This window comes from Echinops telfairi, unplaced genomic scaffold, assembly GCF_000313985.2.
Source record: "Echinops telfairi isolate 266 unplaced genomic scaffold, ASM31398v2 ScPeMD7_443;HRSCAF=831, whole genome shotgun sequence".
NCBI lineage: Eukaryota > Metazoa > Chordata > Mammalia > Afrosoricida > Tenrecidae > Echinops > Echinops telfairi.
In genome coordinates, this window is record NW_022104341.1 from 29,757,958 (window position 1) to 29,773,421 (window position 15,464).

A 15,464-nucleotide genomic window follows, 5' to 3' on the forward strand; every position below is an offset into this window, starting at 1 on the left:
AATGATGTTTGCCTCAAGCCTTGTGTGTACAGAATCATCCGTGTGAGATCAAACTTACAGTAACTCTAAAGTACAAATGAGAACTTCACAGGCAGTCTAAATCCATGACTGAAGAGACATGGGTGAGAGCAGGAGCAGAATGTGAAATGTAACATGTAACCATGGTCACTGAGTTGTGCTTGTCAAAACACTGACTGACTGTATATTGTGTGGTATACATTTTCACATACAAAACTGGAAAGTTGATTTTTTTTCCTTGCAAGAACTATGAAGAATACATAAAACGCCAAATTTCCACAATGCCTCTTTTGTGTCAGTTTTCGTAAGATCTATATTTCCTGAGATTAGTAATAAGAATCGAAACAAACATTTTAGATGATGCTTAGATGTAGTTTGAGTTGAAATAAAATGAATTCCCTAAAGGATGAAAGGAGCCCTTGTAGCATACGTGAGCTGCTAACGAAGACTGTGGCTTGAATCCAGCAGTTGCTTGTGGTAGAAAGCTGAGGCAGTCTGCATCTGTGAAGACTGACCAAGTCCCATACCCCACGGAGCGCCACGCAGGCATGGCCTTCACGGCAGTGGGTTAAACAGAAAGTCCTTCTTCAGTCTGTCCCCAAACTAATATGGGAAGAATCCCTTAATCCAAACAGTGGGAATCGACCAATTTAGTCTAGGTGTTTGGGAATAAGGCCTTTATCTAATTCTTTCATGTGAGACAGTCCAACACTGTAAACGATACTCATGAATGTCGCAGCATGCCTGACCACATGAATCCTTACTTACACATTATTTTGTACAAATATGAAATTGAGCCTGTACTCAAATAATACGAGATGCTGCTGCTTATGAACAGTTTTCCCATTTTCCTCCTACTTCTATGAATATTCAGGATGAGACACAGCTTCCATTCAGAAATACAGACCTTGGGCACCACCCCGCATCCCTAATTGATTTACATGACCCCTCTTATCTTTCATGTTAGCGTCTCCAGCCAAGACAAAATGTTCATCGTGCACTTTGTGAGCCACCAATAGCAAACAGCTGGATAACTTTAGTAAACATTAAGGTTTATGTCAACCACCTTTGTCAATGAAAGGACTGACGATGGGATAGTAGAGGATGGCTGGTCTGTAGCCTTTTTACCAGCAAAGTACACTGAAAACACGTCCCTAATCTATCGGCACTTCCCAGCTCTTCTCTCCAAAGTTCTTCAAAACGCTCATACAATCCCTTCTAAATTCCTGACACTACACATGGTTTCTCTTTGCCTTCTGAAACGCTCATCTCTGTACTCATTGGTCTCCAAAGAGCTGACCATCAGTAAATTAAGTGGGTCACAAATAACTACAGACAGATGTGGAAGGTGACCAAAGATGGAAGGTGGCAGTAACTGAGTTACTGCTCACACGTTTCCTTAAGCATCGGTGGTACACAAAGCTTTCTTGTAGGGAGCTTCCCTGGGCTTTCAGTGAATGAAGATGGTTAATTAGGGGAGGCCTCCCAGCTGTGAGGACCCTGCTGCTTCTTTTAGGTAACTGCAGTCATTACTGTAGAAGTATTTACTGAAAGCTGGCTGGACAGCCCTTGTGCAACCTGATCTGGCACAGGCGCAGGAACTGCACTCCAGACTGCCTATCACGGCACGAATCACCCCAATGAAACTCCAGGGGCACCTTAGGGAGACACAGCCCCGTGAATAAGGAAGGAAAGAATGAGTCACAACTGCAGAAACACAAAGTGAAGGAATGCACAGTAGACACTCCGTGGCCCATTTCCTGCCGGGCACAGGAGCCTTCCGGACAGCCGAAGGGCCGCAAAGACACACAGAAGGTCTAAACACATGATTTCTCAAAGCAAGCAAGAAAGGGGGCGGACCTCAATTGTCAATTACAAAAAGGACTTTATTTAAGTTATTTTCTCTTCCTATGTTAAGACTTTAAATTGTGGCTTTACATTACGACAGTCAATGTCCAAGCATTTTCCCGACAGTCTTCGAGGATTCGCCAGCATCTGACACAATCTGGACACATACGGATGGCCTCAGTGTCGGACTGATGTGGCAAAGAACACATGAAACTGTTCACCACAGACCAGTAACTAAGCACAAGTAAACCCGTGCTTACTTTGTTAGGTAATCTGCCCCTGCAGACAGGTGGTGAGAGAAACACAGGTGACGAAGGAAAACAGCACAACAGGCGTGGGATTCCCACCCTAATCGAAATACTCCTTAATGAGGGGGACCCAGGGGGACAGGGAGAGACTCAGAGGCAGCAAATGCGTACCCCATTACAAACCAAGCTGAGAAGTTATCTAACACAGAAATCAAGCTGGCCAAAGTTCGATACCCCGTTTGAGGTCCTGGGATAAAATAATAAACTTCCTGGGGTTGGGGAAGGGGAGACGGGAAGTGGGATTGACAGTCCTTTCTCTTTATTAGGAGGAAGAGCAGCTACCTCTACTTTAGAAGCTGCCGTGAAATTGGCTCACAAGCATGTCACAAGTTTGGAAAATCAATGGGCAGGTCTGGCTGAGACTGTCCAAATTTTCTCAGAATGTTTCCAAATACACAAGATAAAATGAGAGAAGCCCGAGGCAATCCTATTTCCAACAACTGCGCTATTTCGCAAATTTATTTTGGAAGATTAGTATGGGTCTCCGCCCTGAGTTACTGAGATCCCACCACAAATGTGAACTGTCTGAATAGTGTTGCCAACTGCCGGCTAAGTCTGAAGTTGGTCTCTAAAGCCAAAGCTGCTGTCGAAATGCATCTTCCTTGTTCATTACTAAGCACTGCTGCTGTCTGCCATGCTGATGGAGCGTGAATGTTCACCATTTATGTAAGCATGATACTTCTATTTATCAAGGACTTGGTATGAAATTAGAGAGTAATATAAACTACAGAAAGAGTAGACTTTTCCTATGAGCCCCCCCCCCACCAAATCAACAAAACACAACCCCCAAACCAAACAAAACCCCCCCAACTCATTGCTATCAAGTCAATTCCGACTGGTGACAACCCTCTAGGACAGGGTGGAACTGCCCCCATGTGGGTTTCTGAGACTGTGGCTCTTCACGAGTGTAAAAAGCCGTACCTTCCTCCCACGGAGCGGATAGCGGTTTCGAACGGCTAACCTCACGGTTAGCAGCCCAACATGTAAACCACTCCACCACCAGGGCTCCTTTTCTTATGGTAGAATTAGGAAGATAAACAATAGTAAAACTGCTCTTGAAGGGAAACAATAACAAGGGATAAAAATAAAAATGTTTTCTGTGCCACAGAATCAGCAATAACGAGACAGTGTGTTGCAAGACAGTACAGGTCCCTTAACCAAAGCAACCCCGGGAGGACGCCAGGTCATTGACGCTCCCCTCCCCAAAGACTGCTCCAGAACCAGGGGAGACTGCGTGGCGAAAGGAAGAAAAGCCTAGGGCAGTCCTATTCTGCAAGCCTCTGTGCGCAGGCAGTGCCTGCTGGGTAGGACACCATGGACACCCTCAGTAAGTGTGCTGACAGACAAAAGGTTAGGTGAACAATAGGAAAAATGTATCATAGTAAATACCAGATTTGGCCATAGCAAGAACCTCTCTATTAATGGTGCTGGGTTAAAAAACACAACAAAACCCAAAGGACAACACCTAAGAAACTGGCCTCCTGTTCAGAGGTGTGAACTTCCAGTGGGTTTCATTGGTATTTGTGTTCTTCTATATGGTTTCCACCAGACCGGCTGAGACAAGGGCTTGTTCTCCTTGTAATCATTTAAACTGACCAAAACGCGTACCCACAGGGGCTGCAAACAGCCATCGGAGTGATGGATACATGCAGTGCTTTTGTATTTACAGAGGCAGTTTCTCCTCAGGCCTATAGAGGTTGGAGAAACAGAGCTAGCTGCTCCTTTTCAGCAAGAGCACTTGTAAAACACGGAAAGTGATGACGTAAATACTCTTCTACATGGATCAGTTAAAGGATGCTAGAAAAGTCAGCAGTTCATTGACCTGAGTTTCCTGTTTAAAGGCTAACTAGTAATTGAATGTTCTACTTGTGAGTGTCAACAGAATACTACAAAATTAAAAAGGGTCAGAGCCAGAAAATTTAGACTCAGAATTAATTTAGAGACTTTAGCATTTTTATAAAATCGAACAGAAACATGTAAGAATTTTCTTTTTCAGTCAACACACGAAGCCATAAAATGCTGACTGAGTTACTGGGTGGTATTTTAAAACTTAGATTGGGGAGGGAAATCCTTAAGAAATGAGTCATATTCTTTTGGAAGTTTGAGCAAATTGCTACAAGTGGTAAAAGTTAGCTACTAATAACTTAGCTTCCCTTCTGAATCCACGAGATTGTCCATTAATACCCGTTAAGGACTTTAGCATAAATGTAATGTTAAACCTGAATAGATCCCTTTTGAAGGGTTATATAGAAAAAAACAATTATAAATTTTATCTAGAGAAAGAATGCACCCAGTGTATAAGCCGCTATCTCAGCTGATCTTTCAAGAGGGCCTTTTTGCCATGGTTGGCCATGGACAATCTGCCGAGATTTTTAAGTCAGTTTGTTCGAAACAGACAGTTCTACCCCTAAATACACGTCACTGTTCATAAACAGGATCCACATTTTTTAAAATAGCATTTTTAAACCCCCAAATGTTCTTCCTCCTTTCATCCATCACTTCCCAAAAGCTTCCTAGATCAGACAAGAGATCTGAAGAAGGTCAATGTGAATTTGATACATAGAACAAAGCCCCCATGATCAGTAGTATTGGCCTTGGGTTGTGGTCACAAATAGTGTACTTCATTTTCTTGCTCAACACAGCTTAGTGGTCAGTGAGGAATTTGCCTAAGACCCACATGATGGTGGATTTTAAATATTAAGATGAATTAAAGCTCTGCTGACCACCAGGCAGTAATTATTGTTAAGTGGCAACCACTTGGTAATGTATTCACATTAAAATAAAAATAATAACAGAACCGTATTGGATGAGATACTTATTTTAAGCCAAAGAGAGCAAAAGAGTTCCAAAGCTTGCATCACTAGCAAACCCCAGCGTGGGCAGGCTTCAGCGAAATAGATTAATATACCAGGCAGTTACCGTGAGCAGCAGTTGGAATTTGAGTAGTTACCACTACCTCGCTGCCCAGGGGATGGGAGAGAGCCTCGGTGGAATGCCCAGCTAGTTAACAAAGCTTTAGTAGTGAACTTATTCCCCCAATGAATGCACCCACATGTCAAGATATTGAAGATTATTAAATTACCCCAAATCCAGGCATCTAGTTCTATGATTTGGAAATGTAATTATTGACTAGAATATTAAAATGAATCTAATTTCTGTAAGGTTCTTCACCAGCACTACATAGCAGTATTGAGATGAAAGGGAGGAGGGAAGCGTCTGTGTATAGTTTTTAACTGATATTTTAAAAACAGTTAAAATAGTAGGTGATCAAGCATGCCCACCACTGAAGGCTGTTGTCTTCATGCACTAACAAATTCCTTGTCTTAGGTTCAGTGTAACCATCAGGTGAATGGAATCACCTACTTTAGGGTGCTGTTAGAGGGGGAGGATTTGAGAAACTATTCTGTGACAATGGACTTCTGTGAATTTACATGCTACAGATGGTGTGTGTGTGTGGTGTGTGCGTGTGTGTAGCACGAAGGACTTGGCCAGTGGAGAAGGCAGCTGGGTATTGAAATAATTAGCACAGATTCTTGGTACAGAACACACAATGAAAACCAAAAGCGGACCCTGAACAGGTGTAAACAAGTGAACAATGACCTTGGCAAAATATCTTCCTGGATTATAAAAATATCTCAAAGCATGCAACGCAAAATTTCCTCCTTTTCAGAACAATGAGTTAAAGCAACAACAAAACAAAACGAAACAAACTCCTAGACGGAACCATCTATTTCTGACAGCACAACACCACTAGATAATAGTTTCCAGAACAAGCAAAACTTTAAAATATCAATACTGAAAAAAATACAAGTAAATTTTTATTAAAAATATACATACTCCTCACTCAATCTTGTGTACATTTTGTTTTGTGTTTAAAAAAAAAGTAACGGCATTAAGACTACCTAATCATCGACACTGTATTTGGTAGTAGCGTGTTTCAGTCAAACTTTAAACCAAAATACGTTATTCTGTTTTCATTTGCTCCCGGACATCAGAAGGCAGAGTTTCAAACAGGGTGTCTTCGACGACTAAGCCAGCTCGCTTCAGAGCCCGACAGTCACCCAGCTCAGGAGGGAGGATCTCAAAGTGATTGCCTTTAACATCTAAGTAGGAGAGAAATAGTAAATTTCCAATTTTCGGAGAAAGCACTGATAGGCTGTTTTTCCCAATCTTTAGCGTTTTCAGTTTCTTGCAAAAGTAGAGTTCATCTGGGAGGCTCTCCACTTTGTTACAGGTGATGGAAAAATACTGTAAACTTTGTAGGACCCCTATTTCGGGCGGAATGAAGCGAATGTCGTTGTAGGCTAAGTCCAAGTAGCGGATTTTGTTGCACAAGAAGAGGTGGGAAGGCAGCACCTCGATTTTGTTGTGGCAGAAAGACAGCCGCTCGAGGCAGGTGAGCTTCTTGATGTGCTCCGGGATATAGGCGATGCTGTTGTGCCACAGCTTGAGCACCGTCAGTTTTCGCAAGTGCTGGAAGCTGACAATTTCTTCGATGGACTTCAGGTTGTTCTCCTTCAGGTCCAGTTCCTGGAGGCTGAGCAGGCTGAACACGGCGTGGGGGATCCGCTCCAGGTCGCAGCGGACCAGCTCGAGCTCGGTCAGGTTGACCATCTTCTTCAGGTTGTTGAGCATCACCAGCTTGGTGCCGTCGTTATGAATGCACATTTTCTGGAGGTGGCTGGAAACGTCCACCACTGCCTGAGGGATTTTGGACACGTTGCTCTTGATGGAGAGAATTTTAAGGCTTTTGAGATCCCGCAGGGACTCCAGGGTGATATTTTTGGAAATGTCGTGACTTAGAGAACCAACCAGGTAGAGCTCTTCCAGACTCCGGAGTGCGTACATCCAGGGGGGCAGCTCCCGCATGTCATCAAACTTGACGCTCAGGACCTTGAGGTTCTCCTTCAGGAAAGACAGCGCTGCGCTGTGGATTTTGACGGAGCACTGGTGGAGGGAGAGCTCTTGCAGGTTGTCGAGTTGCGCAATCGTGGCTGGAATCATGACATTCTTAATGATTTCCAGTTTGAGAGACTGTAACTCTGTGATTTCAAAAACGGTGTCTGGAAGACCAGAGAGCATGATAAGAGGCAGTTCCAGGCGGTTGTGGGCATTTGTCTGCAGCTTCTGCCTCAGCTTGTCGGCAGTCCACTCGTTATTTAAGTTCAACTGCTTTAATTTGTTCTCGCTGACTTCCGAGAGGAACACTGCAAATCTCTTGGAATAGAGAGGGTCATACTGATCTATCATGTGAAGCATGAAAGCAAAGTCATTTTTCACATCTGGAATATCATCGATTCCAGTCTCCTGTCGGACGTACTCAAAAGAATATTCCCGTAGAGAACGGTAGAAGAGCCAGTATAAGGTATAAAGGCACGTCAGTCCATAGATACTTACAAAGCACAAGTAGCAAAAGGAGAGTTTTGAGAACAAGTGTGCCATGGTATGATTGCAAGAGAAGTTTTTGTACCCGGTCATGTCCTGGATGTCGACATTACAGTCCACTGTAAACTGGACTTTGGAAACCAGGGCGCTATTATATGCGATGATGATCAAGAATTTGATGACCTTAAGGACAGTCTGGCGAACATACATGGCATACAGGATGTCCCCTTCTTCCACATGCAGCCTGAACTTCTTCACCTTCTCGAATAAGGCCTTGGCTTGCTCCCCTTCTTTTTTGTCCAGGGCCCCGGCAGTGGATTTGTCCACCACAAATTTCTCCGGGATTGACTTTAAAGACTGGGAGTTGACCAAGCCGCCTTCTGGAGCAGACTGGATGGTGTTCGCCCGGCTCATGTTATTCTTCCTGTGGTCCTTTTCTTCGGACTCTTCCCCAGACACTTCTGACAAAGCCCGCGTGGTCCAGGGAGAGTCGAAACACTTCCCCAGGATGGAGATGAAATGTTCTATTTTGGAGCTGGACCCAGGGAATTTGAACCAAAAGTTGCTGCAGAGCATGAAGACCAGGGTATGGATGAGGACGAGATAAGGGAAGTATTTGGCATACCAATGCAGGGCCCGCTCATAACACATCTGGTTTATAAAACTGTACTGCTGAAGGTCCAAATCTGTCTTCAGCCCTTTCATTTCCACAGTGGCGGGGTTTGTGGCCGATGGTTTAGGGGGAGGCAGTGGGGTGGTGCTGGCAACGGCCTGAGAGACATTCGAAACAGAAGAATGGTTCTGGGAAGGTTGCACTCTTTTCGGAAGGCAGATGATCTTGTCCTGCATGACCTGAAACACAGAAACATTTCAAAGGATATTACTCAAAGGGCTAATATAACGTCATTAGTGCTCAGAAAGCAGCAATTGCGTCCAATAAATGTCCATTTCTTTGGCCTGGAGAATATACAACTTTCAGTTCCAGCACTAAGATTTTATTCCAAGTCCATTCGTTATATTGACAAAAATGAAATATCTAACCTTGTTCATGACACAAAAGACAGCGGGTTTGTATTAGGATATAGAATAAGCCACAGCAAAATAGGGAACATTCCTATAATTAAAAAACGTTATCTCTCTAGAGGCTGGGAAAATTGCTCATTGGACTAGGTAGGATATATGTACTCTTCGACTAATTTTTCAATTGGCCTCTAAGACGCTTGTCATTAGTTTATGTATGAGGGTATAAAAGGATTAGAAGGAGGAAATCTAGAAATTCCCATCTTTAAAATCCTTTTTTATTTGTCTGCCTCTATCCTGTGAATGTCTTTGATATAATAGGAATTTTATTGAGCTTTTATAAAGCCACTTCTTCAAAGAAAGGGAATACAGACGTGTCCAATAATAAAATAATTAAGTCTGACTTGCTATCTTTTCACAAAATATCTTACATGGAGAAACCTTATGTTTTTTAATTTCTTGAAAAGAATTATTAAGCACGGAGAATGTCTAATAGTCCAGGAAGATGGATTTGGGAGAGAGAACACCTCCTTTTTGAAGAAGTGGAAGGATGGGAGAATACATTAGGAGCCAACCCAGACGCATCATCCACAGAAAGAAATCCATGAAAGAACAACTATTTTTAAAATATTCAAATAATGCAGAGCAAGAGGTTGTCAGCAACGACGTGTGGCATTGATAACATAAAGGATAGATCTCATTGTACCTTAAAATGTTAAATGGCTAGAAATTCACAGGATGTACTGATTCTTCACAGCAAAGACATACGCACCCCTGTGTAAAAACAGAAACGGGAGTTCAGCAGCACGTGGACTGCTGTGATGTGGGAAGGTGACCCCAGCTGCTGACAAGGAAGACGGGCCATCAAACAGAGCACATGGTTGACCATGCACTGGGACATCCCACACTTGGCAGCGCTCTGGTCTGTCAGTGTCCGCAGCAAACGGCTATAGAGTGAAGAAACTCTTCCAGGGCTGGACCGGGGCCTTCTAGTTCCAGCTCGCATCTGGATGCAGAGGACACACACCTCGGGATGTCTATGAGGCGGGGGATTCAAGCAATGGCAGTAGCAAACTTCATTGTGCTTAATGTCTGGCTGACCTCATACTGGTTACATGAGTCCTTTGAAGCGGGTACTTGGATGCTTCCTGTTTCACAGAGGAGAAGAATAAACGCCGCCAAAAGGCTAAGGGACTTGCCTCGCGTCATCCAGCCCAGACCCTGCATTCTTATTTTATAGTACTGTATTTCTGGGATGAAGCCAAAGGAACTCATTTTGAAAGGAAGCTTTACGCTGAGCTTGATAAAGCCCTGTCCTCAAAGACAAAGCGGGAGGACGCGCTTTCCACTTAAATCCGAAGGTAGACAAGGATAGCACATGCCTCCGCAGTCTGAGCGTCCGACCAGTTTCCTCACTTAGCCCTAACATAAAACCCCAAGCCTGCCTCCCCACTTACAGGCCAGTGAGGGCAGCGATCTATGATTGCGGCATTTCTGAGTAGTGCAAATGAGGCGTGTGCCTGGGTGCTAGTAGTAGGTTGGAGGGGTGTCCTCATGTCCTACACATCCGCCATGAGCACAGTCCCACGCTGACACACCAGGGGCGACCACGCGCCAGAACTGACTTGATGACAACTGACATGGTTACGAGTTGGGCTGCGAACAGCAAGGTCAGCAGTTCAAAACCACCAGTTGCTTTATGGCAGAACGATGAGGTTTTCTATTTCCATGAACAATCAGACGTCTCAGAAACCCACGAGGGCCGTATAGAGTGGCTAGGAGTTGGAATTGACTCCGTGGGAATGGGTTTTTGGTTTCTGGTACCCATAAATGACATGCCAATCCATAGGCCAGAGGTCAGTAAAGTGTAATTTCTTTTTGTTTTTAACGTTTTAAATAAATTTTTCTTCTCCACCCCTCTCTTCAAGGGAGCACCTTTCCTATATCTTGGCGCACCAAGCACCCCACTGTGGAAACCAGCGGACTGCAGACTCGCAGGAGGCAGCCCAGACAAACGTCAGAGTACGCTGGGCACACGAGAGAAAAACAAGGAAGAGAGCCAGCGCCTGGGCTCCCGTTCCAGGTGGTCTCTCCGACTTCATCTCAGCCAAGCCTCGAACAGCCTGTGACATGGAAGGTGGAAGCAGGGAGCCCACGCGGGAAAGGGGCGCTTCCCCAGCACATCCTCCAGGGGTGACCCCTTGAAGCCGCAATCCTGATGTGACGTTGCTAATGGTGTGATGGAAGTGCAGACAAACTGGCAAGAACCAAGATCCTGTGTAAGATAACAAAGGCAGGCATTTTCTTACGGTGCTAGATTCCTCCCAAGAAAGCAGGTGGGCTCCTTGACTGTTCTCCTGCGCTGCCTCTCCTTACTCTGATAGTGGAAGACGTGGGCCTCTGTGCCTTAGCTGCTATACAGAAATAAGGTTATGGAATTGCATCAGGATGCCGGCGGATGGATAAGCGAAGGCTGAAATCTAGCTGTGCCCTTGCGGTGGTATCCACACAATAGGGGACGTATTTATATTTTGCACAAAGAACCCTTACAGGCCAGCATCTGCCCCTCTGTGGAGACAGACAGTAGTCTCCTCATTCTACAACAGAAGCAACAACCTGTGGTTCGGGGACCTGAAACAGCTTGCCCATGGTTCGCAGAGCGAGGAAGTGGAATGGGAGGGCAAGTATTCAAACGGGTTTTCTGATTTTCTGCCTAGTAGTGTCATCCCCTGCTCCACAGGGCCTCTTTATCTTACCAAGCTTCTGCGAGGCTGTCTATCTGCACAACAGCCCAGCCTATAAGGACACTACGTAGATAAACTCCCGAGGTTCCCCTCAGCCTCAGCATTTCTCTTTTAGACTTAGTGAAAGTAGAACTTTTGAAATATGGCCCCTGAAATGCTAGAAGGGTAAACACAATGCTCTTCTCCCAAAGCTGTTGACGAATCAGAAACGCCAGTTGAGAAGGAACAATATTGGGACTTAGTCACTAAGAACAATAGTTCACACTGCTGAGGAAGCGCAAGAAAGACTCCCGCAGAGAGGCAGCTGAGAGGAGAATTCCACACGACTGTGCAGGCAGGTGCTGGGTCCAGGATTATGAAAGAGAAGAGGGCAAAAGGCGAGTGAGTGGGACGGAGCCCAACAGTAAACAGAACAAAGATCGAAACAGCAAAACAGTTACAGAAAAATACAAGAAATACATTGCCCTACGTGCTCCATAGAAACAGTAGTTCTGAGAACTGCACTTTTGGGATGCAATGGGAAGCTCACTCTTCTCAAAGGTCTAATCCCAAAAAGAGAGAAGACAGGGGGAAAAAAAAGGTAGACAGGCTTTCGAACAAGAGTCATATCTATGTTTTACCTCTTTTTTTTCTTTCTATTTTTGAGGGATTTGCCTAATTAAACCTATATCTCATTTCTTTTGACCTTGACCTAGTAATGTAAAGAGTTGGCAAAGCCTACAAGTCACATTTCAGAATGCTAACTGCAGGGTCCAGGCTGCTAATGCCGTGTAAGCGACAAGCTTTGGGGGGAAAGTTCCCTAGCCCCATCCAGTTTAAAACACACTAAGTCTCGGGTCATCACCACGCGCTCACAGACACACATGTCACAAGACAGAACTCCACCACTTTCTTCTACGGGAGACCCTCAGGTGGCTTTTGGAGGGCAAACGCTTGAGACTAAGTGCTACGTGGTGTGTTTGGGAGGGAGCAGGCAGTGAAGGGGGAGAAAGAATTGGGCAGGAGCGAGGCAAAAACAGGATTTCTTTAAAAAGGAAGGTGAGGAGAACGTGATCCAGGGTATAGCAAGGTAAGAAGACGCGCGCTCATAAAACACATTCTGAGAAGACTCAGAACAACATCACCTACGTAAGAAAACATCTAGTACCAAGAGGTGTGGGACAGAGGAGGCGCGTCACCAAGGACAGGGTCAGGTGCTGCCAAGGCAATAAAGAGACAGCTAAACAATTCCAGGGGGCATTGGACAGGATTTTAGAGGAGACGAGGCCACTCAGTAGGAGAGAAACTAAATTTGAGAACGTAGTTCAAGTAACCTGGCAGGAGATTGGAGGGGAAGTCTATAATCCTGATTTTTTTTTTTTTTTAGAAGGTTCAGGTTTTATTTTTCTGTCTAGAAGGAAGATCATCGCAACACCAGAAGGCTGAGAACAGAAGAATGAGGACCGGTCAATGTGTTAGACAGGGTCCTCTGGAGAAACAAAACCAGGACACTTAATCCTTATTTTTATATTGAGATGTAAATACCTTCCAACATCCTCAACCCTTTAGTAAAATCTGCTACCAAAAATCCTGTAGAAATCACAAAAAAGGGCACGATTTCATGCTTGAATGAAAGTGGTGCAGATGGGGAGAATCTGTCTGAGATGGGTAAATGTGAATTCAAGATCAACAAAGTTTGGTCCCAGGAGACTAAGATTACAAAGTTGTGGGCTAGATAATAAAACCCATCCCGTACACCGACTCCATTCCCTCTTCAATTCTGATCCCAACTGACCACACAGTTCTTCTCTATCGTGTTTCTGAGACAATCAGGGATAGGTCAGTGGGAACGAGTCAAACGCTTGGAAGTACACATGACTTCTTCCACTGAACGCTACAGCCCCCAATACTCCTCTGTCTGTACTGTACTGTAAGGGCTCACAGGAAATACCATGCCTGCAATAACAGCATTAGTAGAACAAAAGAGCACACAGTGAACAGATGCCTAAAGGAAGGACTGGGAGGGGTTCCAGCATGAAGCTTTCACATGCCAAGGTATGTGCCCTCTGTCTGGGAGTACAGAAAAGCCCGTGTGAGTCTCAGGGCTCAGGACTCCCTACTTGCTCAGTGATAATCACTGGTGCTTGGAATGTAAGTTGGAGACAAAGAAGATGGAACAGTAGTTGGAACATACGGTCTTGGTGGTAGAAACAAAGCGGGAGATCACATGACAGAAGTTTTGCAAGACTAATGACTTATCGCAAATACCTTTTGTCAATAACACCGGCAGCGACTACACGGGTGGACATCTCCAGATGGAACACAGAAGACACACGGACCACCTCTGTGGAACGAGACTAGAGAAGCGCAACATGAGCAGCTAAAAGCAGGCCAGGTCGGACAGTGACACGGATCATCAATTGCTCATGTGTAAGTCAGTCTGAAGCTGAAGGGGCTTGAAACAAAAGTCCACAAGAGCCGAACTATGACCATGAGTATATCCTACCTGAATTTCGGCACATTTCAAGAATAAGTTCACTGAACACTAACGAGCGAGACCCGATGAGCTGTGGGAGGACATCGAGACACATGAAGATGAGAGTGGCCGTCTGAAGAGCTTTGAAACGCGCTCCTCAGCACAGAGTGGCTAGAGCCAGTGAAGGAAAGGAAGTCAAAGCTAAACAAAATATCTCAAAAGGCAGTTCGAGAAGACAATGTAAAATACTATAATGAAATATGCAAAGACCCAGAGTTAGAAAATGAAAAATGAAGAACACACTCAGCATATATTACACTAAAAGAACACAAGAAGAAATGCAAACCTGAAAGACTACGTGCTTATGCATAAGGTTTTCGGCAGCTACTTCCTCCCAAGCGAGCAGCTGATTCCTTCTTCACTCTCTGTTCTTAGTCTGGAAACTCTGCCCGAAACAGTTCACTCTGGGTGACTGCTGGTATTTGACATACCAGTAACATAGTTTCCAGCATCACAACACACAAGCCACCACCGTATAACAAACTGATACCACTTGCAAGTAAAACTTTGCTGAAGATCAGCCCATGATTACGTCAGGTAGCTAGCATAGGGACTTGGGCATCCATTGCACATGCTCAGAGGTTCGAGCTTCTGGCCAGGAAGGGCTGGTACACCTAGGTGGGCGTTACACCTGGACTGGCCCATCTGAGCCAGGTGAATTTGATTCAGCCAGTGGGGTTGGCCAGTATTGTCGACCACGCCTCCCAAAGGGGCCCCTGAAAAGCCAGAGGTTTTGCTCTGGGCTCTCTCTCTCCCAGGGGCTGCTGCGCAATGCAGCAGTCAGGCGGCGGTCTGGAGTGGCTAGGCCGAAGGCCCACAACGGTGCCACGGGCTCTGTCTGGCTTGTGTTCCAATCACTGTAGGACCTGGAACTGCTACTATTCTCTATAAACTCACTTGGGTCACAAACCAGGCTTTGGAGTGAATTCTTTCTCATGTGGAGCCAAGGACCAAGGTATAGGTCTTCCCTGAGAGATCTAACAATTACAGTAGTGCATTGACAGGCAGCTGCCAAAAATTCAGGCAGGATTCAGAAGAGAATGTGGAACAAAGGATATTATTGCTGACGTCAGATGGATCTTGGCTGAAAGCAGAACGTACCAGGAAGATGTTTACTTGTGTTTTAGTGACTATGCCCACACGTTAGTGTGTGGATCGTAACACATTATGGATAACCTTCGAAAGAATGGGAATTCTAGAACACCTTATTGTGCTCATGTAGAATTTGCACATGAATCAAGAGGCAATTTGTGAACAGAACAAGGGAAAACGGCATAGTTTATCATCAGGAAAGGTATGCATCAGGTTGTATCCTCTTATCATACTTGTTTCTATCAATTCTTGGAACTTCATTTTTTTTAGCTAATTCCATCAATCTGTATGCTGAGCCAATGATCAGAGAAATTGGATTATATGAAGAACAGTGTGGCAAAAAAAAAAAAAAGAACATTGTGGCATAAGGCTTAGAGCAGTGGTTCTCAACCTTCCTAATGTCGCCACTCTTTAATACAGTTCTTCATGTTGTGGTGACCCCCAACCATAAAATTATTTTCATTGCTACTTCATAACTGTACTTTTGTTGTTGTGAAGTGTAATGTAAGAATCTGATATGCAGGATGCATTTTC

At 44.7% G+C, this 15,464-nt stretch overlaps 1 protein-coding gene across 1 annotated transcript in view; it reads right to left on the bottom strand.

The window, feature by feature from the left end:
* Window positions 1–6,016: 6,016 nt before the first annotated feature.
* Window positions 6,017–15,464, bottom strand: part of LRRC8C (leucine rich repeat containing 8 VRAC subunit C) — a 51,257-nt gene continuing 41,809 nt past the window's right edge. The window contains exon 2 of the mRNA XM_004699272.3: window positions 6,017–8,411. Within this exon, the coding sequence (XP_004699329.1) occupies window positions 6,138–8,411 (2,274 nt within the window). The 3' untranslated portion in view covers window positions 6,017–6,137. The remainder of the gene's footprint in view (window positions 8,412–15,464) is intronic.